The following is a 17,573-nucleotide window of genomic DNA, read 5'->3' on the forward strand; positions in this document are numbered from 1 at the left end:
TCAGTCCCTTCCAATGACAACCCAGGACTGATCTCCTTTAGGATGGACTGGTTGAATCTCCTTGCAGTCCAAGGGACTCTCAGGAGTCTTCTCCAACACCACAGTTCAAAAGCATCGATTCTTCGGTGCTCAGCTTTCTTTATGGTCTAACTCTCACATGCATACATGACTACCGGGAAAACCACAGCCTTGACTAGACGAAACTTTGTTGGCAAAGTAATGCCTCTGCTTTTTAATAAACTATCTAGGTTGGTCATAATTTTTCTTCCAAGGAGCAAGCAATCTTTTAATTTCATGGCTGTAGTCACCATCTGCAGTGATTTTGGAGCCCCAAAAAAATAAAGTCTGACACTGTTTCCCCATCTATCTGCCATGAAGTGATGGGACCAGATGCCATGATCTTAGCTTTCTGAATGTGGAGCTTTAAGCCAACTTTTTCACTCTTCTCTTTCACTTTCATCAAGAAGGTCTTTAGTTCTTCTTCACTTTCTGCCATAAGGGTGGTGTCATCTGCGTAGCTGAGGTTATTGATATTTCTCCTGGCAATCTTGATTCCAGCTTTTGCTTCATCCAGTCCAGCGTTTCTCATGATGTACTCTGCATAGAAGTTAAATAAGCAGGGTGACATTATACAGCCTTGATCTACTCCTTTCCCTATCTGGAACCAGTCTGTTGTTCCATGCCCAGTTCTAACTGTTGCTTCTTGACCTGCAGAGATTTCTCAGGTGGTCTGGTATTCCCATCTCTTTCAGAATTTTCCACAGTTTGTTGTGATCCACGCAGTCAAAGGCTTTGGCATAATCAATAAAGCAGAAGTAGATGTTTTTCTGGAACTCTCTTTTCTGATGATCCAACGGATGCTGGCAATTTGATCTCTGGTTCCTCTGCCTTTTCTAAAACCAGCTTGAACATCTGGAAGTTCACAGTTCAAGGACTACTGAAGCCTGACTTGGAGAATTTTGAGCAATATTTTACTAGCGTGTGAGATGACTGCAACTGTGCGGTTGTTTGAGCATTCTTTGGCATTGCCTTTCTTTAGGATTAGAGTGAAAACTGACCTCTTCCAGTCCTGTGGCCACTGATGAGTTTTCCAATTTTGCTGGCATGAGTGCAGCACTTTCACAGCATCATCTTTTAAGATTTGAAATAGCTCGACTGGAATTCCATCACTTCCACTAGCTTTGTTCATAGTGATGCTTCCTACGGCCCACTTGACTTCACATTCCAGGATGTCTGGCTCTAGGTGAGTGATCACACCATCATGATTATCTGGGTCGTGAAGATCTTTTTTGTATAGTTCTTCTGTGTATTCTTGCCACCTCTTTTTAATATCTTCTGCTTCTGTTAGGTCGATACCATTTCTGTCCTTTATTGAGCCCATCTTTGCATGAAATGTTCCCTTGGTATCTCTAATTTTCTTGAAGAGATCTCTAGTCTTTCCCACTCTATTATTTTCCTTTATTTCTTTGCACTGATCACTGAGGAAGGCTTTCTTATCTCTCCTTGCTATTCTTTGGATCTCTGCATTCAAATGGGTATATCTTTCCTTCTCTCCTTTGCTTTCACTTCTCTTCTTTTCACAGCTATTTGTAAGGCCACCTCAACCATTTTGCTTTTTTGCATTTCTTTTTCTTGGAGATGGTCTTGATCCCTGTCTCCCGTACAGTGTCACGAACCTCTGTTCATAGTTCATCAGGCACTCTATCAGACCTAATCCCTTGCATCTATTTCTCACTTCCACTGTATAATCATAAGGGATTTGATTGAGGTCATACCTGAATGATCTAGTGGTTTTCCCTACTTTCTTCAATTTAAGTCTGAATTTGGCAATAAGGAGTTCATGATCTGAGCCACAGTCAGCTCCCAGTCTTGTTTTTGCTGACTCTACAGAGCTTCTCCATCTTTGGCTGCAAAGAATATAATCAATCTGATTTCCGTGTTGACCGTCTGGTCATGTTCATGTGTAGAGTCTTCTCTTGTGTTGTTGCAAGAGGGTGTTTGCTATGACCAGTGTGTTCTCTTGGCAAAACTCTATTAGGCTTTGTCCTGCTTCATTCTGTACTCCAAGGCCAAATTTGCCTGTTACTCCAGGTGTTTCCCGACTTCATACTTTTGCATTCCAGTCCCCTATAATGAAAAGGACATCTTTTTTGGGTGTTAGTTCTAGAAGGTCTTGTATGTCTTCACAGAACTGTTCAACTTCAGCTTCTTCAGCATTACTGGTCGAGGAATACACTTGGCTTACTGTGACACTGAATGGTTTGGCTTGGAAACAGAGATCATTCTGTCGTTTTTGCGATTGCATCCAAGTACTGCATTTTGGACTCTTGTTGACTATGATGGCTACTCCACTTTTTCTAAGGGATTCTTGTCAACAGTAGTAGATATAACGGTCATCTGAAATAAACTCACTCATTCCAGTCCATTTTAGTTCACTGATTCCTAAAATGTCGACGTTCACTCTTGCCATCTCCTGTTTGACCACTTCCAATTTGCCACTTAACATTCCAGGTTCCTATGCAATATTGCTCTTTACAGCACTGGACCTTGCTTCCATCACCAGTCACATCCGCAACTGAATGCTGTTTTTGCTTTGGCTCCATCTCTTCATCCTGGAGTTATTTCTCCACTGATCTCCAGTAGCATATTGGGCACCTACTGACTTGAGGAGTTCGTCTTTCAGTGTTCTATCTTTTTGCCTTTTCATACTGTTCATGGGGTTCTCAAGACAAGAATACCGAAGTGGTTTGCCATTGCTTTCTCCAGTGGACCACATTTTGTCAGTGGTCCTGTTATCCTATGACCCAGCAATTCCATTTCAAAGTACTTATCTAACAGAAATATACGTATACATGCACTAAACAGCTTATTAAACTTAACCATATGAAACTTCCACTTTTAAATCAAGTATTAAAATTCCACATGGTTCAACATAATAGAAGTACACTTAAAACATCATTCCAAAACCAGGAAATATAAATATACATTAACAGTACAATCAACAGAGTGATGGAGAAGGCAATGGCACCCCACTCCAGTTCTCTTGCCTGGAAAATCCCATGGACAGAGGAGCCTGGAAGGCTGCAGTCCATGGGGTCGCTGAGGGTCGGGCACGACTGAGTGACTTCACTTTCACTTTTCACTTTCCTGCACTGGAGAAGGAAATGGCAACCCACTCCAGTGTTCTTGCCTGGAGAATCCGAGGGACGGGGTAGCCTGGTGGGCTGCTATCTATGGGGTCGCACAGGATCAGACACAACTGAAGTGACTTAGCAGCTTAGCTAAAGAGTGATCTATTAATACAAAGAAATACTGCAGAGCAATAAAAATAATTAAAACTACATTTCTGTAGGAGTGTATTACTTAGTACAATAATTACAGAGAACAATTTGGCAATACTTTTTAAAATTAAAAATGTACATGTGAGAAATAAACTGACTGAAGCAGTTTTATTTACTCTACAAAAAACTTTCCATGAGTATGAATAATGTAAGTAACAAGGAAACTCACTATAACATTGTTTCCTGATTGCATACAGCCACATATGTGAATACTATGTAGCTGATAAAAATAATGAGGCAAGTCTGTATCATGTACAGGTAAGGCCAATCTTAGGAGAAAAGGATGAATGAAGGGTAAGGGGGAAGTCTTCCATACCTGTTGAATTTTACACTGTGTAGTCTATTCAGAAGCGTTAAAAGTAAAAATTAACAAAAGCACATATTAATTACCTTAAACTGTAACAATGATATTATAGTTATCTTTTTTGGAGTGCCAAGATGTTAAAGAATTATATTTATGTATGAAATTCAGTGTCACTTTGCTTCAAAATAATCCACTGGTGAAAGGGAGTAGGTGGTGATAAAAATGAAGACTAGCTATGAACTTATGTTACTGAAGCTGGATACACACACATACATCTATCTGTATTAACTGTATGCTAGTCTCTATACAAACAGCATATATACTACATTCATCCTTAGAAGAAAGTGAAGATATCTCCTTTTACTCTTTACCAAATCCAGCATTATACAGATGAAGAAAAGGCAGCCCAGGAAGGCCTATGACAACAAAGTTGCCAAATGAATCAATGACCAACTGACCTCCCAAAAAGAACCATACCAAATTCTAATGTATTACACTACCTCTACTGGTGGCTGCTGAAAACTTAAATACTAGATAAACCATCTTAACCCATATTAATAGAAGTCTAGATGAGATGAAGCTAAAACTCTAACATGCTGGACAGACTGTAATGAGTAGCACACGATATGCAGATACCTAAATTTAAACAAAACCTTTGACTTCTAAGGAGACTGTACAGATCAGAGAGAAATGGCTTTGGAGACCATGACCCATGAAATGCAGTTGAGGTAACCAGAAAAGTTTAACCTGGGGGCAGGGGAGAGGTGTGTCACTGTTACATGGGAAACTGCCTTTCAATATCAGCATGGCTGTCATGCAAAGAGGGAACAAACTTATTAAATCTATAGACAACATTCAATTTACAGAAACTATAAGGACTGATAAGCAAGAGCATTAAAGATTACCTAGAGCTGTCCAAAGAAGGGGATGCCTAGGGAGGAGAGTGTACTCTATTGTCAGAAATACTTAATAAAATGGGACTTGTTCAAAACAACTCACTTCTGCCCTGCAAAAAACTGTTAAGGGAAAGCAAAAACAAATCACAGACTCAGAAAATATCTGCAATAAATGTCTGATACAATACTTGTATCGGAAATAAAGAACTCTTAAAGTTCAATGAGAAAATAAGCAACTCAATTAAAAATGAGCAAAGAAATGTGAGGGTACATCAAAGAAACTATACTGATACCAAAATAAGCATGGAAAATGCTCCTCATCAATCCATTAAGGAAATAAAAAAGGCTTATTTCCTTAATATAGTGGTGTAGTAAGAATTCTTATGTATCAGTAAGTCAATCAATGTTCCAGCAGAAAAAGCAGGTATAGACACAAAGTTCAATAGAAAAAGAAGTCGAATGAATTAATAACTTATGAAAAGATACTCAATTTCATTTACAATTAAAAATCAAGAGTAAACATTATATATTAATTATATCTCAATAAAGCTGGGAAAAGAAAGTAAAACAAAGCTGAACTATATTTATACTTACTAAGCCCTCAGTATGTGCCTGATACTGTCCCAAATACTTTCCATCCATTAATTCATTTGATCTCATAGCAACCATCTGATGTAGGTACTATTACAAGTTCACAAGCCTTTATCCACAATTGCAACATCCAAAAAACTCTGAAAACACAGTTTTCTGATAATGCCTTTTGAAGCAAAACCTGACCTCATCTAAGTAAAGCTATTGATAGTATTTTCTTTTTCTGAATAAAACTTGTCTTTGAATAGAGTGCTGCCGAGCACCTTATGGGGGTTCATATGAAAAAAAAACATACTTTTAATTCCAAACTAACCCCAATTCCAAGACAGATCTGGCCTCGAATGTTTCAGAGAAGGAAATGTGAACCTGTCTCCCATTCTGCACGAGGGACAGTAGATTTCAGCTGCTAGACAGTTAACAGCGACACAGTTATTAAGTGCTGTTTACTGTCTAAAAAATAAAGCAACTTTTTAAAGAAAACAAAAACACTGGAAACAACCCAAAGTCTGACATCTACAAGGAACTGGCTAAGAAACCACAAAAATATACGTAGGGGGAATTGACATAGCACAAATGCAACAGTATTTTTAAATAAAAAAGAGGAGGCCTGAAAGAAAACTTCCATATATTGTCAGAGATTTATTCCCGATACATTTATTAAGTGAAAAAGCAAGGTATTAAACAGCAAGTCATCATTTTGTAGATCTAATACACACACAAATCTGTGACTGCTTGCAGATACACAGCATATGTCAGAAAGGGTAACAAAATAATTATGAATGGTCAATCACTCCAAGGACAACTGGCACAACTGGAAAAAGGAGGTGGGGAAGCTTTTAACCACTATAATTTTGTACCATGTGCAGATAATTTTATTTACATTTAAAAAAAAAACTGCACATATTCTAAAGTAGAAAAAATTAAACCCCCAAAATAAAGAAGACATTTTTTTTTATCTTTCAGCTAGACAAACTCCAAAGTTCAACAGAAAGATGCTAGGGGAAAAAAGTCAGTGTCAGTGGGAGATACTGCAATATCAGCTGAATATTTAAATATTTATGCTCTTTCAATTCCACTTCTAGAAACATCTTCTACCACTATATGTGAGAACATGATGTTCAAACATGAAAGTAGAATGATGTCCCATATAACATTTGTTAATAACAAATGACCACAAAACAGCCAAACTATTCCTAGGAGACTTAAGCATGGTATATCCATATAATAGAAAACCATGAAGAAAAGGTAGATTTTATAAACACTGACATCTATATCTTAATGATTTTTCTGTACACACATACATACACAGTATACACCACACTGTCATTTATGTGTTTGTATTTTTAGGGATATATCGATTTACATGCTGTGCATATTAAAGATTATGAAAATATATATAAGAAACTGTCAACAGCATGCTTCTATGAATGGAAACTTATTTTTCACTGTCAACAAAGGTGTGTGGCTATTTATAAGGGGCACCTAAGAAGTCACAGGAAAAATATGGCACATCTTCCTCAGTGGATCAGTTTTACTTAAAGATTTGGAAGGTAAAAAGTACTGGAAAAAAATGCTAAGTATTTCAAGTGGTGATTTCAATTATATTTTATAATTTTTTCATTATTTATAAAACATACCTATCAAACACAAAGTCTATATGTAATGTTAAAGATAAAACAACTCCAAAAGAACCATTCAGCTGGGTCCACTGCACAGAATAGTCCAACTCAATTCTCATTCCCTATCAACAGCTGCCTACAGAGAACCGTATGGCCCACTGCCATTGCCCACCCACACGCCAAGAAGCTTGTTTGTTCCCATGGCCTCCTGCTCAAGCTGCCTATCTCTGCCCACCCTTGCCGGAGATCAGGGAACACATCCACAAACCCAAGTCAAGCCTCAACCAATGAGCCACACAGAAAATGAACTCTTTCAACTATATACAGAGACTCCTGGAGTTACAGAGAGGTATTCCAGAACACACAAAGGCACAATTAGACTTTAGGGACACTCATTTCTAAACCCCACCTTCCTCATGTGCACGTGTGCTCAGTCACTTCAGTCGTGTTCAACTCAGACCCCAGGGACTGCAGCCCACCAGCTCCTCTGTCCATCGGATTCTCCAAGCAAGAACACAGGAGTGGGTTGCCATTTCCTCCTCCAGGGGATCTTCCCAATCCAGGGATCAAACCAGTGTCTCCTACGGCTCCCGCACTGGCAGGTAGATTCTTTACCATTGAGCCACCAGGGAAGCCCAAGTTTTAGGGACATTCATTTCTAAATCCCCATCTTTCTCATATACTGTGGTCCAAAAACTGATGTACCAATCCACCTGGGATTAATAATTATTCTCCCACATTACAAATAATGGCATATCACTCACTTATTCCTAATCTTACTATGAACATTGCTCCTACTCTGGCATGACACTAAAGAAATAATGATACATTATTGGCATCCATGCTTAATAAATAAGTTACTCTAATGTCCTGAAAACAAATCCATTGCATGTCAGGTGATTCTAATCATTTATTGCTTTCCAAATAGAAACTACTATAGCAAAACTCTTTCCAATCTTATTTTTTATTAATATAGTACCTCCATATTTACATGTATTAAAAAATAGGAACAGACTGATGTTAGAGCTTTTTCTTAATTCAAGCAATAATATTTATCCATGTATACATGAACTAATTGAAAACAGCTTTCAGTTCAGTTCAGTTCAGTTGCTCAGTCACATCCGACTCTTTGCGACCCCATGAATCGCAGCATGCCAGGCCTCCCTGTCCATCACCAACTCCCGGAGTTCACTCAGACTCACGTCCATCAAGTCAGTGATGCCATCCAACCATCTCATCCTCGGTCATCCCCTTTTCCTCCTGCCCCCAATCCCTCCCAGCATCAGAGTCTTTTCCAATGAGTCAGTTCTTCGCATCAGGTGGCCAAAGTACTGGTGTTTCAGCTTTAGCATCATTCCTTCCAAAGAAATCCCAGGGCTGATCTCCTTCAGAATGGACTGGTTGGATCTCCTTGCAGTCCAAGGGACTCTCAAGAGTCTTCTCCAACACCACACTTCAAAAGCATCAATTCTTCAGGTGCTCAGCTTTCTTCACAGTCCAACCCTCACATCCATTCATGACCACAGGAAAAACCATAGCCTTGACTAGACAGACCTTTGTTAGCAAAGTAATGTCTCTGCTTTTGAATATGCTATCTAGGTTGGTCATAACTTTCCTTCCAAGGAGTAAACGTCTTTTAATTTCATGGCTGCAGTCACCATCTGCAGTGATTTTGGAGCCCCCAAAAATAAAGTTTAACACTGTTTCCACTGTTTCCCCATCTATTTCCCATGAAGTGATGGGACCAGATGCCATGATCTTCGTTTTCTGAATTGAGCTTTAAGCCAACTTTTTCACTCTCCACTTTCACTTGCATCAAGAGGCTCTTTAGTTCCTCTTCACTTTCTGCCATAAGGGTGTTGTCATCTGCATACCTGAGGTTATTGATATTTCTCCCGGCAATCTTGATTCCAGCTTTTGCTTCATCCAGCCCAACGTTTCTCATGATGTACTCTGCATATAAGTTAAATAAGCAGGGTGGCAGTATACAGCCTTGACGTACTCCTTTTCCTATTTGGAACCAGTCTGTTGTTCCATGTCCAGTTCTAACTGTTGTTTCCTGACCTGCATATAGGTTTCTCAAGAGGCAGGCCAGGTGGTCTGGTATTCCCATCTCTTTCAGAATTTTCCATAGTTTATTGTGATCCACACAGTCAAAGGCTTTGGCATAGTCAATAAAGCAGAAATGGATGTCTTTCTGGAACTCTCTTGCTTTTTCCATGATCCAGCGGATGTTGGCAATTTGATCTCTGGTTCCTCTGCCTTTTCTAAAACCAGCTTGAACACCTGGAAGTTCATGGTTCATGTATCACTGAAGCCTGGCTTGGAGAATTTTGAGCATTACTTTACTAGCATGTGAGATGAGTGCAATTGTGCGGTAGTTTCAGCAATCTTTGGCATTGCCTTTTTTGGGGGACTGGAATGAAAACTGACCTTTTCCAGTCCTGTGGTCACTGCTGAGTTTTCCAAATTTGCTGGCATATTGAGTGCAGCACTTTCACAGCATCATCTTTCAGGAGCTGAAATAGCTCAACCGGAATTCCATCACCTCCACTAGCTTTGTTCGTAGTGATGCTTTCTAAGGCCCACTTGACTTCACATTCCAGGATGTCTGGCTCTAGGTGAGTGATCACATCATCGTGATTATCTGGGTCGTGAAGATCTTTTTGTACAGTTTTTCTGTGTATTCCTGCCACCTCTTCTTAATATCTCCTGCTTCTGTTACGTCCAGACCATTTCCGTCCTTTATCGAGCCCATCTTTGCATGAAATGTTCCCTTGGTATCTCTAATTTTCTTGAAGAGATCTCTAGTCTATGCCCATGGGGCCACCTAAGACGGGTGGGTGTTAGTGGAGAGGTCTGACAGAATGTGGTCCACTGGAGAAGGGAATGCAAACCACTTCAGTATTCTTGCCTTGAGAACCCCATGAACAGTATGAAAACAGCTTTACCTATATCATTAAGAGGTACATTTCCAATAAACTTTCCCTTTAAAATGCAGTTGACTAATTATATACTAATAAGTAATCAATTTAACACTAATTTGATCAATTATACACTAATAATTGTGGTGATAACAATCAAGAAAAATTTTCAAATACTTTGAACATTAGAATCACAAACATTTTTTAAAGTTTACATTTAAACTTATATATGGGGCTTCCCAAGTGGCACTAGTGATAAAGAATCCACTTGCCGATGCAGGAGACATAAGGGATGAAGTTCCATCCCCAGGTGAAGATCTCCTGGAGGGGGGTACAGCAACCCACTCCAGTATTCTTGCCTGGAGAATCCCACAGACAAAGGAACCTGGTTGGGTACAGTCCACAGAGAGTCAGACACAACTGAAGTGACTTAGCACACAAACTTACACACAAAAAAAGTATGTATTTTGTACTACAAAATTATGAAGAAATGACCATTAACAGATATGTTCATTAGGGTAAAATCCTAAAGAGGAAGTGGGATAGAAATACAATTTCAAGGGATTTCCCTGGCAGTCCAGCAGTTAAGACTCCACACTTCCAAGGTACAGGGGTCCCACATGCCACATGGCCAAAAAAAAAAAACATACAATTTCAAAGAAGAAAAAGGGTGCTGTAAATCTTCTGGTTGTTAAAAACTTCCTCTTTTAATGTGACTCCATGTTTCCAATGCAGGGGTCATGGGTTGGATCCATGGCTGGGGAACTAAGATCCCACATGTCAAATGTCAAAATGTCTTTCAAATAGTGAATAGGTTATGGTATATACAATGGAATACTCCTCAACGATAAAAATACTGATTCATACAATATGGAATACTTAAAAGTATTATGCTAAATGAAAAGCCAGGCTGAAATTGCTACACGCTGAATGACCCTTTGTATAGGAAATGTTGGAAAAAAACAAAGCCTCAGGGCCAGAAGACTGATCAGTGGATGCCAGGGTTGGAGGTGGAAGAGGGACCCACCACAGAAGAGCTTCAATGCAGCTAACCCAGGTTAGGCTTTCCCTAACGTTCCTCACACACCTTTGTAATTAGCCATTCTAAAAATAAATCTCCTGTTAAGAGCCTAATTGGGGCATGCCATGTTTCCAGTTGGGACCCTGAAGGATAAATCAAAATGCAAACTTACCATCTACCTCCTCCTGTACTGTAACACTCAAAACGTACCCATACTTCTTTCCCATCTTGTATTCAACAATCCACTGCCCCCCACCACCCCACAGCTTTTAAGTTCAGAGTATCCAAGCCTCAGTGATTAGCACATTCACATACACCTGGGGCTCATGCCCTCTACCGTTTCCTTGCCCTAACTGAGATAAGTGAAGTGAAGCTGCTCAGTTGTGTCCGACTCTTTGCGACCCCATGGACTGTAGACTACCTGGCTCCTCTGTCTATGGAATTTTCCAGGCAAGAGTACTGGAGTGGGTTGCCATTTCCTTCTCCAGGGGCTCTTCCCAACCCAGGGATCAAACCCGGGTCTCCCGCATTGCAGGCAGACACTTTACCATCTCAGCCACCAGGGAAGCCCTAACTGAAACATGACTAAGAATGCCACTTCTCATGCAGCCCCTTCCAGCATCTCAGAGAAGGATGGTTTGCAATTACTCACATGTTGGCTCTCCAGAGCCTTTTATGAAACTACTACTATTCCCCTCTCTTAGAAGTCCATTCCTCTGAGGCATGTGCCACCTATCTAGCTACCCTATACTATTCCTCTTACCTGTCGTCTATCAGCCTCTTATTCTTCGTTTATCTAAGGGTTTTAAACCAGATCTATCACCCCCCTGCCCTGCCACTTCTGCTATCATCCTGAACTCCGCCAAATTCCAACCCCCTCACCTCTCAGCTCCTTATTCTCCCATCAAGTCTTCTACATTCTTAGTCACCTGTTTACAATTTCATCCAGGAACTTATCATATCCTAAAATGCTTCAACTCTTAAATATCAGAATAAGACAATCCATAATTACTACCGACTGACCAACTTGTCTAAGGAATCCTATTCTCGACTTTTATTAAGACTCTCAGTATACTGACATCTCTTCTCTTTCTCCTATCCACCCACCCCTGTCCAGTTAGTCAAGTCGAAAGTGCACAGTTCATCATTTCAATCACTCTCTGGTCAATAACCTAAATTCTCTTTCTTCTCTATCTGTTCATTCCATGTCTAGTCAGACAAAATGCCAATCCAGCCAAATTCTCATTATTCTAGCCAATATTCTCTATTTTGTACAGATTCTGGCTAATAGGGCCTCCTAAAGGAGAGGGAAAACACACATTCTCAGAAGAGTTTTCAACGAAGGCATCAATAATGTCCAGAAATTCTACTCTCTCTAGACATCTTTCCTTTTCCACTTTCTCCAAAATCTATTTGAACACTTTGCCTCTCCCCTCCAGCCACCACACACATCCTTTTTTCTTTCTCCCTTTCAGAGATGACTTCCTTTGTCACTTTATAAAAAGAAAGGATGGCGGGGGTGCAGGGGGGAGCAGTTTTGGTTCACAAACAACCTTATCTTCCATCCTCCCATTAAACTCACATTTTTACCCCCCTTTCCTCCCAGCCAGGAAATGCAGTGTCCCTTCTCCCAAGATCACTCTCCCCCTCTGGGCTTTGGATCCTATGCTGCTTCTCTTATGCAATCAAACTTTCCAGAACTCCTTATATATCTCTAGCTGCCCCTTTTCTTCTCTCCTTCAAACATCTTTAACAAGTTGTATACACCTGCCAAGCCCATTTCCCACTGAGTACACACTGCTCACTGTGTACTCACTGATATTCATTGTATTAGTGATTACCTGCACTTGTGTTATTGCTCAAACCGAGAATGAACCTCCTTTCACTAAGAAAATCTTTTAGATTTTAAACCAGATTTATCACCCTCCTGCCCTGCCACTTCTATCATCCTGAACTCCGCCAAATTCCAACCCCCTCACCTCCCAGCTCCTTATTCTCCCATCAAGTCTTCTACATTCTTAGTCACTTTAGTAGAACTCAAGTTCTACTTTAAAACAAATCTATTTACTTGAAACTACAGTGTCTCTCTCAGAATTTGCATACTGCTAAATTTCCATAAAGAATTTTTAGAAATTAGAGGTCAGCTTTCTTCAGTATTTATAAATGGTTTGGCCACCATTCTTACTAAAAAGAAAATTATTTAAACAGAGGCAAGAGGTAACACATAATTTGTTATTTGTCCAAGTTTATTTCCAACTTCAGGTGAAAACTCGTACAGTGACAGCCTGTTATTTTAAATATAAAGCTTTAAATATGATCAAATTAAGTTCATTCACATCAGAATACAGCAGCACTGTATGAAAAGAACACTTTAGGTGTTTCTCAGATCTTCTACTTAATAGTTCAAGTTATTCAACTTCTTTGAAATATGCTTTACCTCCTCTAAAATGGGAATAAAGCCTGTCTTAAATAGTTGCGATTAAAGATCAACTGATATGAAGGGCTTAGCACAAAGTAACAACAGGCATCTTACCCTCTTCCCTTAAAAGAAGCTGATTTTAGGAATGACAAGTATATTCTACATGACAAATACATTCAAGATCTAAATGAAGGTAGGTAACTCTTACCAACGCTATACTTGCAGAATTCTTTAATCCTCATTAATCACCTGTACTTTATCCAGTGAGTAGATGACAATCTCCTCTCAGGTCACAAGTCCCTGGCCTACTTTAAGCTTTCAGGAATAGAACAATTCATTTCCCTTTCTAAAAACAATCTTCAGTTCTAAATCAAAGTCCCTAATTTCCTGACAGTAACAGCCCTCTAACTTATACAAATACTCAGTACAGTTTTAAGCAAATAGAAAAAAAAATTGGCTACAAAGACAGGCATGCAAATTAAGAGCCTATGCCATAGTTATCTCAATATTTGGCAGGGTATGTAGACTGAATCCCAGCTGGCTAGCAAGGAAAGTGTGCCAAGTAGAAATACAAGTCTTTGAACACTTTATTCTAGAACCCAGATTAAAAACCTGTAGCAGAACACACAAAGATGGAAAATAGGAGTATCTGTATATAAAAGGCAAGAGAAGCTTTCTTTTACCCCTAATGCACATAGTTCTGGATGCCAAACTTTGTAAGAATACTCCAAGATCTCTCAATAGGCCAAGTTTTTAGGTCCTGTTAAGTCATTTTAAGTTTCACACTTGAGATTTCACTGGCTTTAATGAAAACTTCAGTAAAAGTATCTACAGATATAGTTAAGATATCCTAAATCCGCTTTAAAATAATCCAGGAGACATAACAGTGTATACAACAGATGGAACAAGATTTGCCATATACTGACAACTGCTGAAGCCAGAAAACAGGCACGCGAGGTTCTTTTAATGTTCTATTTTTGTGTGTCTAAAAGTTCCACACTAAAGTGTGTGTGTGTGTTTTAACTTAAGATTAGGATGTTTTAGCAACTCAATCCTTCCCTGCAGTTCTCATTTAGTTTGTACTCTTGCATGGGCAGTAATCCTGACGGGTTCCCTTGCCCATCAAGCATTTGGAAAACAGCAACCACTATATTCTATCATGACCTCACTCTGGATTTCGTCTTTAAGCCACAATCTTAAAAAGCACTATCTGGTATAAAACATTTAAAACAAAGAATTTTAATAGTACCTAAAAGTTAACCATATATTACCCTATAAAGAGATCCACTTTAAAACTTAAGGCCAGGAAAAATGATATAAGCTTGTGCTTGGATAAGTCCTTTTCACTGATGTGATATAATTCTGCAGCAAAAAATGGTATGAATGAGCAAGAATATCCCACTGCAAGGGTACTAAAGAACCTAACTTGTGCACTTTGAACAGAATGATCATAACGTTTCTCACAGGTTCTTAAATAAAATGCCTGTATATGACCTCCAAAGAATTTCTGAGACCTAGATGGCTACACAGCACTTTAATCTAAAGTCCAAAATTTCATCATTCTCAAAAGATCTCTAATTCAAAAAAAAGTTTTGGAAACACTTTAGATTTATATAGACCCCTTTTATCCAAATCTTAGATCTGAATCTCTAAACTTCAACTAAAATCAGAAGGCTTTCTGAATACTAGTAAAAGCAACAACAAACTGACAGGCATAATGCAAAAAAAAAAAAAAATCTAGGCACAGAGAGATGCCCAAATTTCAGAGGCAAAAAAGAAAGGTCATAAAGTTTGGAAGTATCCCCTGAACTTATTAACATAAACTTATAAAAAGTTCATCTTTTACATGTTAGGGATAGGGTAAGACCATCAGAATTCAAAGTCTCCCTCGAAGTTCCCTTCTTATCCTACAGCAAGCTACCAGGGGTGCTGTGGTCAAGGGAGAGGAGAAGGTAAATATTCACAATGCTACACCATTCCCTTCCGACTAAGGCTGCCTTGTGAAGAAAGAAGAGCAAGATGTTCTTGAACATCTATTTTCTGTATTTTAGTATACACTTTCCCCTCACAAACCCCTTATAATAGAGTTTGGATTCCCAGTCAGTCCACAGGCTCAACACCAGAACTACAATTTAGCTACATTAGACTGGCAAGCTAAAACCTCATTTTCACAGAAAGAGTTGTTTCCAGTTCTCACCGAACAACTTCAAATGGCAGTCTGGACATGTGTAGGTTTAACAACAGCAAGAATGTATAAGCAATTGCTGCCTTTGAATATCTCACTTCCGAGTTCCTGTTCCCCCATACCTAAACATTTATCCTATTGATACCCTCTGCCTGCCAGTGATGGCCCTCTCTTTTCCAAACACAGTGCTTGAGAAATCTGTGTCCGTGTACCTTAACCCACTTCACCGCTTCTCTATCCTCATCTTCCTTTTTCCAGCCCATCTGCCTCATACTGAGGACTGAAACACGAGATAACTGACATGGAATAGCATTTCCAGAGCCTAACACAGTGGAGGACACAGAGTAGGTGGTCAAAGTTTTGAAAAATCAATAAATGAATCTCATTCCAATTTTGCCACTACCCAAACTGGACTGTTACTTAACCTCTTTGAATTTCATCTATGAAGCTAAGAAAACTGAATTCAAGTTAATTTTGGCTCAATGGTTCTATGATTAGAAAACATTTTTAAGAGCTGATCTGGGAAACTGCTTTTCTGCTCATTTTTAATAAAAATTGAACCTAACCTTAAGTTATGAACAACAGCTCAGGAGAAATGTGGGCAAAGGAGAGCCAAATCAGAATTAACCAGGAGATCAAGGGAATGACAGTAACAGCTGGCTCATTCTCTCATCCAAGGGTGAGAAAGAATGAAAAATGTTCAGCATTTTTTTGTGGAACTATGCTAGGCAAAGTATTTGAGGTGCCTTATAGAAAGATGGTGTCTCATAGAAAGACCCCAAAGGACAAATTCCTCTCAAGAAAACTAGGTTACATCTTTTTAAAATGAGCACTATGTAACCTTTTATTTTCACTAAACTTTCCCAAGAAGTCAAGAACTAAGGTTTGTTTTAGACAAAAGTGTAAGCCTTATTGCTCAGCCCTATACTGATAAAGTCCACAAGCTATCTCCCTTGCCATCTCCAATCTAAGCTCTACAGTCTTTTAATTAATTGCACTTTTTAAAATCATTGATTACTGTAAATCTCAAACCCTTTACAAAAACGAGTAAAATATATTGTTTTAGGGATAAACACTAGATGCCAGATGTACAAGCTAACATTTTAAAAATACAACTGGTTTTGTAGATGAAAATCTATTAATACAAATTACTACTGGCACCAAGCCCCCAACTAATTTCGATTTGCAGTCAAGTTCAATTCTACATTTCCACTTAATACCTCCTTAATCTTTCTAGTTTTGAAAGAAAATCTAACACCCCTAAACTTAAACCTTATTGTAAATGCCCATCTCATTTTCATTATCAGTAACCATCCAAATCCTCCACAGTAATAGAAGTGAGATACTGTGCAATCCTAACACAACAAAAAGAGATGTTTCTTAACTGGAGTAAGGACAAATGAAAGATCATTCCCAAAATGTGCAGTCTGGAAATTCCCAAGTTAAGTAAAATTTCAACTCCTAATTGGTTTCTTGAATTTCTTAAATCTCTTCTACAAAAGTATCTTTGGTCCCCATTAATTATAAATGCAGAAAGAAAATTTAAGAGGTGTAATATTTCAGAATCTAAGTCAAAATTATTTGACTAAATTACACAAAACTCTCCTGGCTCAGAATAAAGAACATCATTGTGAAGAAGGAAAAAAGGGAAAATCAAAACTTACCTGAAGTCATTAATTTAGCACAGCTACTTCTGCTTGCATCATCTTCTAAGACACGGTTTGTGCTCTTTTCTTTTCCAAGCAAAGAATCCTCCAAACGTAAGCATTTATCAGATACAACACTGTCTTCACCCATCACATGACTAATTTTACTATTAGCTTCAAGTACAGAAGTGACGTCTTCCAACTGAGCAGCTTCACTAGATTCTGTATAAGAGGAACCTTTAGCTAAATTCTTTGAAGAAACTGGCAGAGATTCATCATCACTATCAAATCCAAAAGGATCTCCAGTATTTTCTTCTTCTACCTTAGGTTTCTTCGGAACTTCTTGGATATCTGGTTTGAAATTGGGCCTCTTCTGTCCTAATTTAGCCATAAATGTGGTTTCTCCCCACTTTGTGCTAAGGGTGGTCCGTTTATTGGAAAAGACTTCATCAAACTTTGAACTTCCATTTCCTCCTTTCCTACTATATGTTTTCCCAAATCTGGATGTCATTTTGACACCTGTTTCATATTCTCTGTGGGGAAAAAAAAAGTAAGAAAATATATAATCATCAAATATTTAACAAGCATTAATACTGAATATAAAAATAAGAAAATAGGGATTCTCCC

General features: G+C 38.8%; 1 protein-coding gene across 18 annotated transcripts in view; it reads right to left on the minus strand.

Moving 5' to 3' along the window:
• Positions 1-17,573, minus strand: part of WAPL (WAPL cohesin release factor) — a 77,358-nt gene that overhangs the window by 56,693 nt on the left and 3,092 nt on the right. For all 18 annotated transcript variants that reach the window (XM_060406434.1, XM_060406431.1, XM_060406429.1 and 15 more), the window contains one exon: positions 16,965-17,479. In XM_060406434.1, coding sequence (XP_060262417.1) covers positions 16,965-17,457 — 493 coding nt within the window. In that variant the 5' untranslated portion in view covers positions 17,458-17,479. The remainder of the gene's footprint in view (positions 1-16,964; positions 17,480-17,573) is intronic.

This window comes from Ovis aries, chromosome 25 (genome assembly GCF_016772045.2).
Source record: "Ovis aries strain OAR_USU_Benz2616 breed Rambouillet chromosome 25, ARS-UI_Ramb_v3.0, whole genome shotgun sequence".
Taxonomy (NCBI): Eukaryota; Metazoa; Chordata; class Mammalia; order Artiodactyla; family Bovidae; genus Ovis; species Ovis aries.